Here is a 16,469-nt window from a genome sequence, read left to right as displayed (position 1 = left end):
TATATATATATATATTTACTTAGGTGACTTGATGGACGAAGAGAATGTATTGGATTTTCTTACGAGTTTGGAAGCTATGGATCTACCAGATCGTATCGAAGAAGTTAATGCAAAAATTTTGTCAAAGATTGTTGAGGAAACGGATTTTGTGGCAGTTCTCTTCTGTAAGTCATTTTTCTCATTATTAATCATTAAATTAAGTCTTAGCCAAAATTCGAAAGATCGAATTATTCGAAATGTGTTCAACATTCATCCTTTTCAATAAAATATCGTGCATGCAAATTTCGCTGTAAAATGTCTCTTAGAAAAGATTCTATGAAATACATATGTGAGATATTTTTAAAAAGTAGGCAAATTAAATTAAATAATTGTTCTGATCAATACTATCGAATGTTTATGTTCATCAAATCGTGAAATGTATAACTAAAAAAAGAAAAAATTTAATAGCATACTTCAGTGATTATGTAACAAAGAAACATTTTTCTCATAAAAATATTTTTAAAATATGTAAAACTAATATATTCAAAATATTAATGATTTAAAATGTAAGTTTAAAGATCACAAGATTACTTATTTATGCTTAATCTAAAGTAAAAAAAGATAATTTTGAATCAAATTAGTGTATAGAGTAATTTAAGAAAATTGTTTAATTCAAATGAACTAGCAAGCAATTGAAATAGCAGAAGAAAATGCAAACAGAGAATGAGAAATACGAAACAAGGAAGTCGCTCGCGAGTACGTAATTGAACAGCTGTAATTTATATGCACGGATGAATAATTTTTTTTACTAAGGGCAAAGACATGAAAAAAAGGGATAATTGGTCTCAACTGGCACCTCTGAATTTTTTTAGTCTGTGTATTCGTAAGATTTTCTATAGTTCGGCATCCATTCAAAACTAAGTTCTAGGCTAATAATTGTATCAGTCAACATCGAAAAATCAACGGTGCTACACAGTGATGTTACGTAATGTACCCTGATCCGTGTACCTATCGTCCGTTTAATCTGTTATTGTCCGACGTCTTACTAATCAATTGTGTATGTCACGTTTGCGATGGAATTGTTCGTCACTTTCCGCAGAATGCAAACTAACAGTAACATTACATCAATATTATAATTTTCCACTCAATAAAATAAATTTAATATACATATACTTTATATTTACATTGTTGAGTTAATTATAATATTAATGTAATATTTGTATTCTGCGGATCTGTACATAAAATATAAAAATCGCGATTAATTTCCCCGTAAATACGCTATAATTTTAAAATATTGTGTACTCTTGCCATATGCACGTTGATCATCATTAAACACAATAAATTAATAAAATGGCAAATTTAATGAGGTGGCTTTCAGATCTTTTGCTATCATTATTATGAAGCTCTTAATCATAATTACATATAGATACATATATATCACTATGTACAGTTTCATGTTCCTTGAGTTGCAGTTGTTCTAATTTCATGTATACAGAGAAGGATCTAAAGAGATATATTTTCTTATCGTTGTTTAATCAACAAACAAATGACACTAATGTCTATTTGTTATTAATCTGTTATTAATAGCAATCGTTCTCTGTATAAAATATTTACATCAGTTTGTCTATCTTATTTTATCTGTAAAGTTCACCCAATTATTGTTATTGTTTTTTATTGTTTTTGTTTTTTATTATCAAATTAAAATATCTTATTGCAAAATGGAAATTTTATATCAATAAGGATATAAATTTCGATAATTTCAGATCTGTCGAAAGTATCCATCCACTTTGCGATTCGATTACATACAAAATATACTTGTAAATAATACATATATGTGAAAATTTTTGTGTGTGTTGATACGAATAGGTCCAAATACGGAGCGGTGTGCAGGCATCGGTTCTAGTAAGTACATACTTATAAGAAATCGTGGTTAATATCTATGGCACAGTATTCTAACTTTTTTACACAGCAACACACATACACACGCACACACACACACGCGCGCGCGCGCGCGCGCGCACGCACGCACGCACGCACATGCATACGCAGAGCTATATGCATTCGATATCGGCTGACGCACTAATGAAAGATCACTTTGCTGTTCAATTGCAGTTATATACTACCATTGCAACGCTAAATTATTTTTTTCTTAAAGCGCCTATTCTTTTATTGCAGCTATATTTGATTATGATATCAGAAGCGAAGAATTATGAATTTTTTTTTCGTGAGATTATTTTTTTTCGTTCTTTTTTTGTGAGGAAGTGATTCTTCGCAAGTGCATCATCCGGAGTGGCGACATTGATATGCATTTTCATGTAACAACTTTTACTTATTCTTGACTCGATCTGCGTGTTCATCGATTATCAAAGTTGATTTATCGCATTCCTGCAGCACTTCGCTCAAATGTGCATATACAACGAGGGATACGAAGAGAAACAGATATCTAACAGATAATGGAGTGGCAAGAATATTTACACTCATGCATTTCACTTTTCAATGTACAATTTTTAATATACGATGAATTTTTAATATACATTTATGAAATCTTTTAGAAATTATTTTTAGTAAACTAGAATAATTGATAATAGTTTAAATTGTGTAATTGATAAAGAGTCGACTAATATCTCGAGCTTTTTGTTTTGCCTTTTATTATTTATTAGTGCTTTAAACTGTAATTCTTAGCTAATTAAAATATTAGCATTAAATATTTAATTATCATCCGCCTTTATAACCGTGTATCAATTAGATACAGAATATGTAGAATATGTAAAATGCATTATATATATTTCTGTTTAGAATAAAACAATGCATTAGAGTGAAATTTTGAAAATAATTGTGACTAATCGAATCGTTTCGATATCATTTGTATTTAAGATTATATTTTATAACCTAACATGTTTAAAGACGGTCATCCCCATTATTTAAAAACAATGAAATTGATATTTTATGAAGTTTTTCGATAACATGGCAAAATTTTATAATTTATATATTTTCTATTTGTTTAGTAATTACTAATATTGTTAGACATGAGTAACGACCTAAGAATAAAATTCAATTAAACTACCATAAGTTTTTAATTTTATATTTGTGGAAAAAACGCCATATATGTGGACGGAATAAAACGCTCGAGAGAATGGCGTTGATCATTTAACAACAGAAGCACGCAATAATGCATTTTTTTATTTCAAATGGGACAGACAAACCAGACTGCAAAAAGTGTCTCAAGGCCCTGCAAGAATTGGAGAACATCGATGACGAAGCCGATCAATTGGGCATTGGCTTCGTAAAAATTGCGGACGAGGAGCTGGCAGATGAGTATAATCTCGGTTCTCTCCCAGTTCTTGTGTATTACAGACATCAAATTCCAATTATTTATGAACGTAAGTACAATAGAACAAGAATAATATAGTACAAGCGTTGCAGCATTTAAATAATTAAAATTAAAACGCAATATACAATTTTAATTATTTAAACGCTAAATAGAATTAAGATAATTTTGTGATATTTACGTTAATTTCTTTTAAAAAATGAATCAGAATATTTCTTTACAGTAATAGTACATAATGTCTTATAACAATTTAGTGAAACTATACACATGGTTAACGACAAATTCGACAATTGAGTATCACAAATTTTTTATGTTACTAAAGTATTTTATTTTATCCTAGTTTAATTATATGAAGCAATATAGAGATGAAATTAACTCGCAGTACGTGCTCTTAGATGAGTTGAGTAGAGAAGAAGACGTGCTGGAATGGCTGGTAGCGAACAAGAGTACGGGAGATGAAGAGGATGTTATCGAAGATGTTACCGCCAAAACGTTGAACACACTAATTGGAAACATTGACAATTTAGTCGTTCTGTTCTGTTCGTATCTTTTTGATCATTTTATCAGCCTCATCTGTCTTGCCATTGTCTTGCTTTGTAATATGCTCTCGTGCTTGTAGATGATCACGGTGATGAAGACTCTATGCAGGTCCTAAATGAGCTAGAAAAGATCGACGACGATTGTGATAAGCACGGTATTCAATTCGTGAAGATCGACGATGAAAAGGCAGCGGAAGAATTCGGAATCGATGATTTACCGGCGATCGTCTATTTCGAGAAGCAGATTCCGAATGTTTACGACGGTGGGTAGGTGAATCGCACATACTGAGCGAAATGATAGTAATACTTTGGTATAAATAATACCAAAAAAAAATAAAATTACAGAAAAAAAATCGTATTAATTCTAGACTAATAAAAGAAAAAATTTGTAAATTATTTATGTAGATTAATTCATTCAGAAAAATAACACGATAATTGCAGGAGATATAGAAGATGAGGACGAAATTTTGGAATGGCTGTTGTCGCAACTCGAAAAGGATGAGATAGAAGACGTCACCGATGAGATGTTGGATCGTCTCATCAAAGATGGGAAGACGATAGCTGTATTGTTTTGTAAGTTACTTTTGTAAATTAATAGACGGATATTAGATTTAAATAATATTAAAACGTATTTATTATGATAAAGATGACAATAACGATCGGAAGTCTCAAAAAGTTCTCAATGAATTGGAGAACATTGATGATGAATGCGATCAGCTTGGCGTAACGTTTGTGAAGATCGATAATGCGGAGGAGGCTAAGGAATATGGCATTCAAAAAATACCTACGATGCTCTACTTTGAGAAGGGCATTCCGATGATGTATGAAGGCAATCTCGAAGATGAGGAGAAAGTGCTCAAATGGTTAGAGCAGCAGCAAAAGGCTGACCAGATTGAGGATGTCACCGACGAAATGCTTGATATGGTTGTAGACAAGATGCCGCACGTAGCCGTTCTCTTTTGTCAGTAACATACTTTTAAGACTTCTTTCTTCTCTATCTGATAATTGAAAATTGCGTTATTGCATTATTTTCAATTGTCGATATATGCTAACATAATTGTTGATATAATTCTATCGTTATTGTACAGATGACAAAGATCAGAAGAAAAGCCAAAAGGTGTTAAGTGAATTAGAGAACATCGATGACGACTGTGATCAACACAACATAGCCTTCGTGAAAATCAGTGACTTGGATGAAGCAAAAGAATATGGCATAGACACACTTCCCACTTTGGTGCTTTTTGAACGAAAGATACCACACATTTACGATGGTTAGTTTTTTGAAAATTTTCATTTATTTAAAAGAAAAGAAGAACAATTAATAGGGAAATGGTAAAGAAATTTTTTTCATTTGCGTTTCGCAGGCGATCTCATGAACGAAGATCAGATACTGGGTTGGCTGTTGCATCAGAAAAAACACGCCGAGATCCCGGAAGTAACGGACGAAATGGTCGAAAAGCTCGTAGAGACTTCGCCGTACATAGCTGTCCTGTTTTGTAAGCGATCGATTCGTCTTTCTACCTCCTTTTAACATTCTTCCACTGTTACTTGTTAGGTAGGTGCTGTTATATGGTCGCGAGTGAGAGCGACCAGCGAATTAATTCTTTTCCGTAGACGACAAGGACGATAAGCAGGACATGCGGATCCTGAACGAGTTGGAGAACATAGACGACGACCTAGAAAAGGAAGGGATCATCATTGTTCGCATAGACAATGATGCCGAGGCCAAGGAATACGGTATTGATCATCTCCCAACCCTGGTGTATTTCGAAGACAAAATTCCGGCAATATACGAGGGCGATCTACTGAACGAAGATGAAGTCCTTGAATGGCTGATAGAACAGAAGAATAGTGCTACTATCGAGGAGGTCACGGACGAGATACTGATGGATCTCATAGAGGATCATGAATACGTTGTGGTATATTTCAGTAAGCAAACATTTCAGTATTATCTACAGAAAGTCAAATTAATTATTAATAGTTTCATTGAGTTAATTGTATTAGAATTCCTTTTATAACATGTCAAAGACAGATATCTGAATAGTTCAGATAACAAAGGTTCACTAATTCTTCCTTTTCCAATACTTATTAATTCTGATAACAGAAGCTGAAAAAAGAAAATCGAAGTCGTCGAGTTCCTATTATCTGAACTACAGCAGCTATGAGATATTTGGAGCTAAGCAAATTCCATTTATATGAACAAAGTTCATATAAATGGAATGCAAATAAATGTGGAGTCCTATACTATATCCTCTTCAATTGCTTACGACATAATCGACCAAAAATTGTGACAGGTGGAAGTTGTGATGAAGGAGAGAAATGCGACAATATCCTCGAAGATTTAGAAAATATTGACGACGAGCTGGATGAAACGGGCATTATATTCGTTACTACCGAAGACACCACCACAGCAAAGAAGTATGGCATCAGGCATTTCCCAAGTCTCGCGTTTTTTCGAAACAAGGAACCGTTGATTTATACTGGCGATCTCGATGACGAGGATGAAGTATTGTCTTGGATTACCGATGAGGACACTTTGGAGATACCAGGAAAAATCGAAGAAGTCAATACTAGAATGTTGGAGAACATTCTCGACGAAAACGATTATGTCGTCGTCTTTTTCTGTATGTCAACCGCAAAATGATCAAATATACCATTATACAGAAGGAATAGTTTTGCTGAAGTATTTAAAAATTTAGCTAGATACAGATCTGAAAATAATTTTGTTACAGACAAAATAATTATGTAGAATGTTGAAACGTTCTTCAATATTATTCATTATGCTTGGAATCCTATAATTATTTTGATGGTCCAAAATTATTTTCAAATCTGTATCTCAATTTTTAAATAGAATATTCAGCAAAACCATTCTTTTCATGTATAACAATAACAATATTTGCTCATAGATAAAGAAGGCGATAAAAAGAGCCAAAAGATCCTCCAGGAGCTTGAAAACATTGACGACGAATGTGAAGAAAAGGAGATCGACTTTGTAAAGATTTCCGACGAGGGAATCGAAAAGGAATACGATCTTCCAGGATTACCGGCGTTGGCATTTTATAGACACAAATTCCGGCAGATCTATTCAGGCGACATGATGCACGAGGAAGAAATTTTGGAATGGGTCCTCGAACTTCGCACAACAACGCCAGATGTTATCGAAAGCGTCGATAGAAAAACATTACAAGTACTTATCAACGATGTTGAGCATCTCGCCGTGTTCTTTTGTAAGTATAAATTTTTAGCTAAATTTATGTATATATAAAGTGTTGTGTGAGAATTATAGATAAATATTTAATACCTACGATAAAAATAAGAAAAAATATCTAATGTATAAAAAACATCCTATATCTATTGATTATCTATGATATATTATTTATATCTTTTTCGATATATTTGTTTTAAATAATAAATAACTGGCTTAAAAATAGCCAAAAAATTCACTATTAAAACGCACTTAGAGAGCAAAAAGTATTCTAATATATAATAATATAAAATATTATTTCTTTTTTACATACGTGAAATAACACGCATATAACGTTTGTCTTTTCAGTGATTACATAATTAGAGTTTATAATTTCAAAAATAGCATTTTTTTCTAATAAAAATAATTTTAAAAAATATAAATTTATATTTTAGTATTCAGAACACGCTTTTATTTTTGCGCACTCTTATTTTTAAAATTCTATAGTAGATACATAATGTGAGATATATAATGAATTTCAGACATAATGTGAATTTCATGCTAATAAATGTACGCTAATATTATTATAAATTCTACGGGTCAAAATTGGCCATTGCGTATATGTTCTCGAGATCATATATAATAGAAAAATTATAATTTTTAATAGACGATGACAAATGTGAAACCTGCGCGGATATTCTCGAGGAATTAGAAACGATTGACGATGATACCGACAAACACGGTATTCAATTCGTCAAATCAAACGATGCTAAACTGGCGGCTGAAATCGGTGTTTTCTCCTTCCCGGCTCTCGTTTATTATGAGACCGGAGTCCCCATCATGTACGACGGTAAGTACCGAAAGCTTTAATTCTGTTTTTTTTATTATCGAGCTTACCCTACCTTCTTCATATATTCTCGTTGTTTTTTTTTCACGGAAAAGAAACAAGATTAAATTATTCTTATGCTACGCGTTCTCCCTTTATTAAGTCACTCTTCACTACCTAAAAATAAATTATCATTAATTAACGAAAAGATTTCAATGCAACAGAATTTCATTAATAATGCAGCGTGTTAGTCCATTTTTAGTAATCAGATTAAAAATCCCGGATTGCTACTAACTTTTCTTGAAAATTATATCAATATATTATAAATTCGAATCTATATGATCATAATGAAGAGTGACTTAGCGTGTTCCTTTCAGCAATTTCCACGTCGATAAAGCGATAACGCGAAACATGACATTGACAATGATCACGATGCGTTATCGAAGCTAGCCTGATACGCGTGCCTTTTGTAGGTAATCTTAAGAACGAGGACAGAGTTCTGGAATGGCTAATCGAACAGAAAAGTAAGGAGATTTCTAGGATGATGATTATTATTACTGGTGTACTGTTCTTTGTGACGTTAATCTCGGTCGTGACTATACCACCGGGCTACGAGTACAACACTCGCGCTGTGTTGATCACTCCGATCACATTACCACCTCAATTACCATGATTGCAATAATGATAAACGATAAAGAAGAAAAAAACGCAAATGAAATATCCGTCGAATCTAAGAGGATTTCCTGTAATCGTTTATTGCATATCTCGATTCGCGTAAAAAAGAATTTAAAAAAAGGGTTCGATTTAAAGTGTGGGAACGTCACGAAGCTCGGTGAAACGCGATTTTCAACATGCACGCTAGTCATATCATATTCTCACGGTATAATGCATTTAAATCACACTCGCAAGCTAATCTCACTTATATTTTGCCTTTTTTACTCGCTCTTCCATACTGTTACGTGCTAGTATACAATTACATCGACGCAATAATGCGGAACGTGTCACGTGATGCGTCGTACGAATCTTCTCAAGCCTATCTCACTTTCTAAAAGAAAGTGTTACGACCGTTGAATTACAAATAACGATTTTATGAATTGCTCAAATATTTGACGCTTTACATCTTGCAGCTTTCGGCGCACTAATAACGGCTATTCTACTTCTTTTTTTATTTCTTTTTTTTTGGACACGTTTAACAAAGCTTTCGTGATTTAAATCAATATAAAGTATCAAATCAATATAAAAGTATCAAAGTCGCGAATCAGTTTGTAAATTGTGGAAATTTGAACTATAAAGCACATTTTTATTTTGAAAAATTGGAGAAAAAAATGTAATGCGAAAGATATACAAACATATAGATAAATTCGTTTATTATAAATTTTATGTTTAGCAACTGATAACAGTAAATATCGTTATTAATTAATACATTTATATTGTTGTTCTTAAATTATTTGAGTAGAATAATTCTATGTAAGTTTTCGTAAGCACGATTGCTGCATCATATAAGTCCATACAGTGAACACTTTGATTATCTAAGTCTATTCATATTCTAAGTTTATTCATATTCGTATGATAAACGTGAAAACTGTAAATGTTGTAGAAAATGGGAAAAAAAACATAATATTTTTTTTTACATAATATAACAATTTTGCGTATGTAACAGAATTTCGGGAATGTTTAATGTGATGCGTCTATAACGTTTGTCATTAAAAAAATTTTTTATGCATGTCATCCCTTTGGACCGAGGCCATATCGATCACAAAAAACCTACGTACACAATTCGGTTTTAAATCGCGCTATATATTATCCATAATCCGTTAATATGCAGGTAATGATGATGATGATGATGATGATGATGATGATGATGATGATGATGATGATGATGATGATGATGATGATGATGATGATGATGATGATGATGATGATGATGATGATAATGATGATGACGACGACGATGACGATGACGACGATGACGAAGACGACGACGATAACGACAACGATGACGAAGACGACGACGACGACGACGACGACGATGATGATGATGATGATGATGATGATGATGATGATGATGATGATGATGATGATGATGATGATGATGATGATGATAATGATGACGATGACGACGACGAGGATAGCGACAAAAATAATAAAAAATCAAACAAAATTCTGAAGAAAATCCTGGACAAAGGTAAAGGCCCAACGACAACCCAGGAGGCCGAAGAGGAGCTCACGTGAGATCGAAGTGTGACGGGCTTTGTGTTGCGCGAAAGACAGAAACTGTACAATGATATCCTAAAAGCAGTAGAGAAATGTATACCAATAGATCGATTGGTATTCACTATAACAACGTAATTTAGATGAAAGTTGGCTGTTCACTCACTATTCACGATAGAACTGGGAGGTGTAGGACATACCTGCATGAACCTATTGTCATATTTTACTCACACTAGCAAAGTGCATCCATATGCCTAAATTATCTCCCAATCGGTCATCAGTTACCTCAAACTCCCTAAATCTTTTTCGCGTAATGCATGCCCGCCTTATAACAATCCTTCGTTGACGGAGCTACGCAACCAAGCATTGTCATAAATTATTCTTAATTCGTAATTTTGACATAAAATCTTTTGATATTATAGTATAAAATATATTAATTTGATAGAATATTTTATTTACATAAACGAAATGTCACGTTCAATTTTTTTTTTAAAGAAAATTAAATACTTCGAAAAATTTATGGTGCGTAACTCCTATTTTGTTTGCATTTTTACCAATTGAAATACGGGCTTCTCCGAAGCGAGCCGATGGTTTCTGTTGACAGCTGTCGTCTGCAGCAAATTACGAGTCGAAAGAAATCGGACTAGTCTCCGTTCAAAAAAAAAAAAAAAAAAAAAAAAAAAAAAGAAAAATAGCATTGCTAAACAATTTTGGATTAATATGAGTTCGCGAATAATTTATACATTAATTTTTTTGTTACAAATGTATATATTTCTTATTCATTATTAAATAACAATATGGAAAACGCAGTCATACGTAGAAGTCATGAAGAGGAGGCTGGTTAACGTTTGAACGGTTATCTAGAAAGAGTCGTCGACTCGTCGCGAGAATTTTCTATTAAAACATTGTCTATTAAAAACATGCACGTTTGGCTTTTGCTAAGCAATTGGGATTGCAGTGGAACATTCTCTATGCGCTAGCAACGTCGAGATCGCACGAGTCAATATATTTTCGTTTCATCTTCTCTCTTTTTTTATTTGTTTCCAATGTCTTATTAATTTCCCTCTTTATTTCCTTCTTTTTTGTCCTTCTGCCTATTTGTTCCATTATATTCATTTCGATCATTTTTATCCGTGGTCCTATTTTTATTATTTAATTTAGATTGACTCGTGCGACGAGACCAATCAGTCATAGGCTAGCCAATTCTTATAAATCTCTCATTCTCCTTGTATCTGACTCGTTGTATATTTGCTTACTGCAGGCGACGGCTGTTTCTACATCGGGATGGGAGGTAAAAGCGCGAAACCCAAGATTCCCTCCTATGAGCCCTACCAGTGCTGTCCCACCAAGCTCGGCCACGGCACCAAGGTCGCCAAAGTCACCAAAATCGGCCCGATTACCAAGGACAAGAACAAATTTCAAGGTACCGGCAGAACGGATAAGCCACTGCTGCCGGCTTTGAAGCCAATAAACAAGCTTACGGCCAAGGAGAGCAAAAAATCAGCGACGATATCGAGAATCGACAACGATGCAAAGGAATCCAAATCCAAGGCCAAAAGGGGATTTTTCGGAAGCGGTAAATATTTTAATCGGCCACGAAGTTAAATGGCTGCCCACGCGTACGGTCCATCAGTCACTTTGGCAAACTAAAACGTAAGCATGTTCGCCAGGAAAAACAAATTTTCATCGACAATCGTCGCATTGATTTCTTCAGAATGAAATGGAATCGGATAACAAATGTGCAAATAATTGAATCGAAAGGCAAGAACGATTAGATCGTCTGTTGTGGGTAGCGATTTAACAAGTTGTCTTCTTTTCGGAAAAGAAACGAGCGATGAACGCGATAAATGCTTAGTATAACAGACGGGAAAAGAAATAGTGAGCTCGAAGATAGATTTTTCTGAGAGCCACCCGGCACGGAGAAGGTTCGCCGCAGCGGAAATAAGATCACGGTCACCTGATTTTTCGTCCTCGTATCTCGGATGCAGGTACTTCGCGGGTCTCGCGCGATCCATGAAGAGCGTCAACGACGCACAACTTCCGGACGAGCAAGACGATCGAAGATTCGACACGTGACTTCCACGCGGCTCTGGCACCAGCACCGGCTGAATTCTTCGAGTCCTCGAGTCGTCAGAATAACGGGCATCGATTTATTTGACGTGCCGATCGATTTACTAGTTTATCGGACTATCAATGATTCGGCCAATCATTCTCAAAGTGTAATCCCTTATCATAATATAGTAATTCGATGATGGAGCTAAGGTTATTTACGAATCACGAGAAGCTACGCTCGCCTAAACAATTAACAATTTTATATTCAATTGTATATTCATGCATTATTGTTAACAAAATGACTATCGCAATCTTCGTTTCGGTATATACTTGAAAGAACAATTCGTAAAGTAACCTAGCTCCTAATGTTTGTAAAAATCCCCCGTTCGTAAATACATTTCTTATAAATTATATGCATTGGTCGATATAAAATATCTATTCTGAATTCGGACCCCTCGAATATACACCGTCATGGAAGAGGACAGACGAGACGACAGAAGCATATTTAAAGTGTAAAGGCGCGAAAGATCGTGAGAATGATTTTTCTGTCCTCTGTTCCTCTCACTGAGAGTTGGGTCGGGTTGTGGGTTGTTGCAGTTGTGGCTGGAATACCATACCTCATGAAGGTCTAAATGGCCGACACGCACATCGGCGTCTGGACGCGCGAGGTCAGGCTGTGAACGCCGATTAGGAAATGAAGAAAGAGGACTCTCAGGACGATGGTCGAACGAAGGAAAAATTCGCTCGACAGAAAAATCCGCGCAATGACGGAAGAAGCCAGGTGCTCTATGCTATCATGTGCTAACAGCTCGAAAAAGATAAATTTCGCTATTGAGCGAGTAAAGATTTCATGTTTCTTAAAGGAAGGAATATCTCATTGTCATTTAACACATTGTTGTCGTCATTTATCAATTATCAATGATATTGTTCCATATTTGTCGTCGAATTCACTTTCGTCATTATTGTTATCATTGTCAACGTCATCATCATCATCATCATCATCATCATCATCATCATCATCATCATCATCATCAGTGTCATAATGTCATTTTCATCGCTAGAGTCATCAACTGCGTCATCTTTCTTCGCGATGTATTCATCCGTGTGTCATGCGCAGAAAAATAAATGAACATCCGCGAGCGATTTTAATGTTTCTGTTAATTGTTATGTATGTAAGGAGCTTAGATATAAACGCATCCTACGATCGATAAAAGGACGTTATAGAGAAATAATTCACATCGGCTGTGCGTATATGATACTGAAGAGATTAGAGAAGAGCCAGTATATTCAATAGTATATCGGTCCGGTATCTGCCGATTATCACGCGATAAACAGAATTATTCTCGCAACGTATGCATTTTTTATATAGAATCTCGATCCTTAACATCCGACCGTCGTCTAACGCTGAATATTGTTTATTGGTTTTGTTTTATCCGTTAACCCGTTAACGTCACGAAGAGCGATACCGTCGATTTGTTGCATTTCATCGATAACATTCACACTCAGTAATAGGTAGGACTTTATAGTGTAGAAAAAAGGAAATGTAAACAATCGCTTTTGTCAAGATTATGAATAGTGTTCTACCTAGATTGCGGTATATACGCTCTAGCGTTTAATTTAACATGAGAGAGATTAATCGTTTGTAAACTAAAACCTTTCATTCTGGATCCTCCGTTTTTTTCGATTTCTGTATTCTTTCTCTTCTATCCTAATAAAGCCTATTGATCCTCAAACTAACCTTCCTCTTCAACAACATTATACTTATAAGACTAAAGAGATCTCAAGAATGAAATGAAAACTGGGCTGAGGTCCAGAGGTTAGCGCGAAGCTATGAACGAATGTCTTGCCTATGATTTTATTTATATAACGAGATTTCTTAGTAATACAAACAGTTCCTACAGTGTGTTTATGTCAGTCTTCTGTTTTAAAGTGAAAAGAAATCTGATTTGCTATGAATTACAAATCATCATTTCGACAATGCCGATTTAAAAAGACTGAATTTAAAATTCGATAATAATAACAGTTACTGAAATTATCATCTCACCATTAAAGTTTCACAGAACTTATGAGTTTTTGGGATTAGAATAATATAAAAATACATACATTAAAAATATTATTTTAACAAAAATATTATCTTGACAGACTGTATTATCTGAAAAAAAAATGCATCATACATGTAAATAAGATTTTGCAAATATAATTGTGATTGCGTCTCTTATTTATTAAAATATTATTTATAAAAATATTACTTTTAATTCCGGCATAAATAAGTTCTGCTCTTCCTTTGCAATATATTGAAAATCGACATGTTACATCCATATATCTTACATCTCTGCTTATCTAGCTGATTGCATAAATTTACAATGAAGAATAGCCTTTCGAAGAATCGCGATTAGATCGCGCGAAAAGAGCCATGATAAAGATATCTATTTATTTATTTATTTATTTGTAATTAAAATACTTCTTGTCTCATGTGTTCGCCGTGTTTTGTCGCTCAGTGTCCGATAATCTGCGCAAGATACAAACACGTCATCAGGAAATTGTTGAGTTACAGGCGAAATTCGTATAATATTGTATCGCGACCTAAGAGCGTAAAGTCGATCATCTTAGATATTTTAGAAAATTGTCGCGTCATCAACGAACGAAATTTTTTGTCGCACTGTATCTGTGATCACGATTATCAGACGTCATGAATTATTGCTCGTGAACGTTGCGTGCGAGTCAATAAGTTCTTGTTATTCGCATAAGAGCAGCATGTATAATAAAAGTTAATTATATGATAACAATAAATATATTTCCTAATATATCCTTTGTATTTGCTTTATCCACCATCGCTCTAATAATAGTACAAGCTTTATTATTGTATTGTATATACGCTTACATGTTCAATTCGATCGACAAAAACTCACATTAAAATTACATAAATTATTTGATGTAGGAAAATTTAAAAAGTATAAAGATAAATTATTTATCTCAATTATATTCAGCAAAATTCAAATATTTGTAAAAATAAAAAGTTTATTTTGATTAAGCATACTTATAAAAATAAAATTAAACTAATTATTATTTGACAAAATCTCTAAACAAGTTTAAAGTTAAAACATTTTAACTTTATTTGTTATTGTTGTTATACAATCTCCCCTCAACAAATTAAACATATTTATGATCTCTTAATTTAATGTGTGATAAAATCATATTATTAAATATATATAATTTCGTCATTATAAACAATCTTTACATATTTTCATGATAAACAACAGTTTATGAAAAAAATTGATAGAAATGAATAGCCATTCCAGAACAACGATAAAATAAATCGCTATATCGATGTATTATTCTTTAATAAACTGAATTGTTGTAAATTAAGAAAATTAAAAGATAGATCCAAAAGATCTCTAATATATTTAACTAGAAGAAAGTTGGTACAGAAATCTGTCAAAAAAGCCTCAAACAAGTCTCAAAAAGCTTCAAAAGATCCTCAAAACGGAATAACTTTCTTTGGGCTTCAATATAATGTTTTATGCTTAGATATTTTGACTAAAAATATATATATTTAGCATTATATATTTTAGAATTATATATTAAACTACATGTTTCATTATCATATTAAATACAAAATTATCATCATTAAATACAAACTATCATAAATTGCATTAAAGATCTTTGATACATATGCTTTCCTTAAGAAAATAACTTACAGAATATCAAAATATTTAACATAATAAATAATTAGCATACAATGAATAAATTTTGATATATAAAGTATTGATTAAAATTAATTACGCTAGCTCAGTTTGTAATGGAAAATAAAATAAAAATAAAACTAAACTTGAAAATAGGAATAGATAAGATAACTAATGTTCTATATATATATATATATATACATATGTTCAATTCGTTTCTTGTTCGCATAAGGATAATAAATTGTAAAGGATTTTATTATATTTTTCTTAATAATATTAGAAAATATTTAAATAGCTCATATATAAATTGTAGAGATCTTTTTCCGAATTTCGGAGAAGATACTATTTGTTGCAGCATTAATTCGACTCTGACTAGTAAAATATTGGACAATTAATGAATTATCAACTGGGCTATGTATATTAGGTAATCTTCTCGACGAAACTGAAGTACTCGAATGGATGGTGAAACAAAAAACTGATGAGAGCATTGAAGAAATCGACCGTGAGACTCTCATCAAATACATCGAGACGAAAGAATTTCTCGCTGTTATATTCTGTAAGGAACAATTTTGAATCATTGTATTTTACATAAAAATAGCAAGTAATGAGGAAACTTATCTATCTTGTTTTCTTCATTTTTTATTCATTCTTTATCATTTTAAACATT

The 16,469-nt window shown here is 33.1% G+C and overlaps 1 protein-coding gene across 4 annotated transcripts in view; it reads left to right on the top strand.

Annotated features, from left to right (window-relative positions):
• The window catches only part of LOC108691185, a 35,506-nt gene that overhangs the window by 11,556 nt on the left and 7,481 nt on the right, over positions 1–16,469 (top strand). For 2 of the 4 annotated variants that reach the window (XM_018198843.1, XM_018198845.1), the window contains exons 3-16: positions 24–164; positions 1,846–1,881; positions 3,177–3,359; positions 3,703–3,846; positions 3,927–4,109; positions 4,288–4,419; positions 4,493–4,807; positions 4,935–5,117; positions 5,211–5,342; positions 5,461–5,775; positions 6,141–6,470; positions 6,753–7,073; positions 7,698–7,880; positions 16,227–16,358. In XM_018198843.1, coding sequence (XP_018054332.1) covers positions 24–164; positions 1,846–1,881; positions 3,177–3,359; positions 3,703–3,846; positions 3,927–4,109; positions 4,288–4,419; positions 4,493–4,807; positions 4,935–5,117; positions 5,211–5,342; positions 5,461–5,775; positions 6,141–6,470; positions 6,753–7,073; positions 7,698–7,880; positions 16,227–16,358 — 2,730 coding nt within the window. The remainder of the gene's footprint in view (positions 1–23; positions 165–1,845; positions 1,882–3,176; positions 3,360–3,702; positions 3,847–3,926; positions 4,110–4,287; positions 4,420–4,492; positions 4,808–4,934; positions 5,118–5,210; positions 5,343–5,460; positions 5,776–6,140; positions 6,471–6,752; positions 7,074–7,697; positions 7,881–16,226; positions 16,359–16,469) is intronic. The other 2 variants (XM_018198844.1, XM_018198846.1) reach the window with 1 other exon arrangement.

Source organism: Atta colombica, unplaced genomic scaffold, assembly GCF_001594045.1.
Source record: "Atta colombica isolate Treedump-2 unplaced genomic scaffold, Acol1.0 scaffold41, whole genome shotgun sequence".
Classification (NCBI taxonomy): domain Eukaryota; kingdom Metazoa; phylum Arthropoda; class Insecta; order Hymenoptera; family Formicidae; genus Atta; species Atta colombica.
This window is presented reverse-complemented; position numbering and strand designations above follow the sequence as displayed.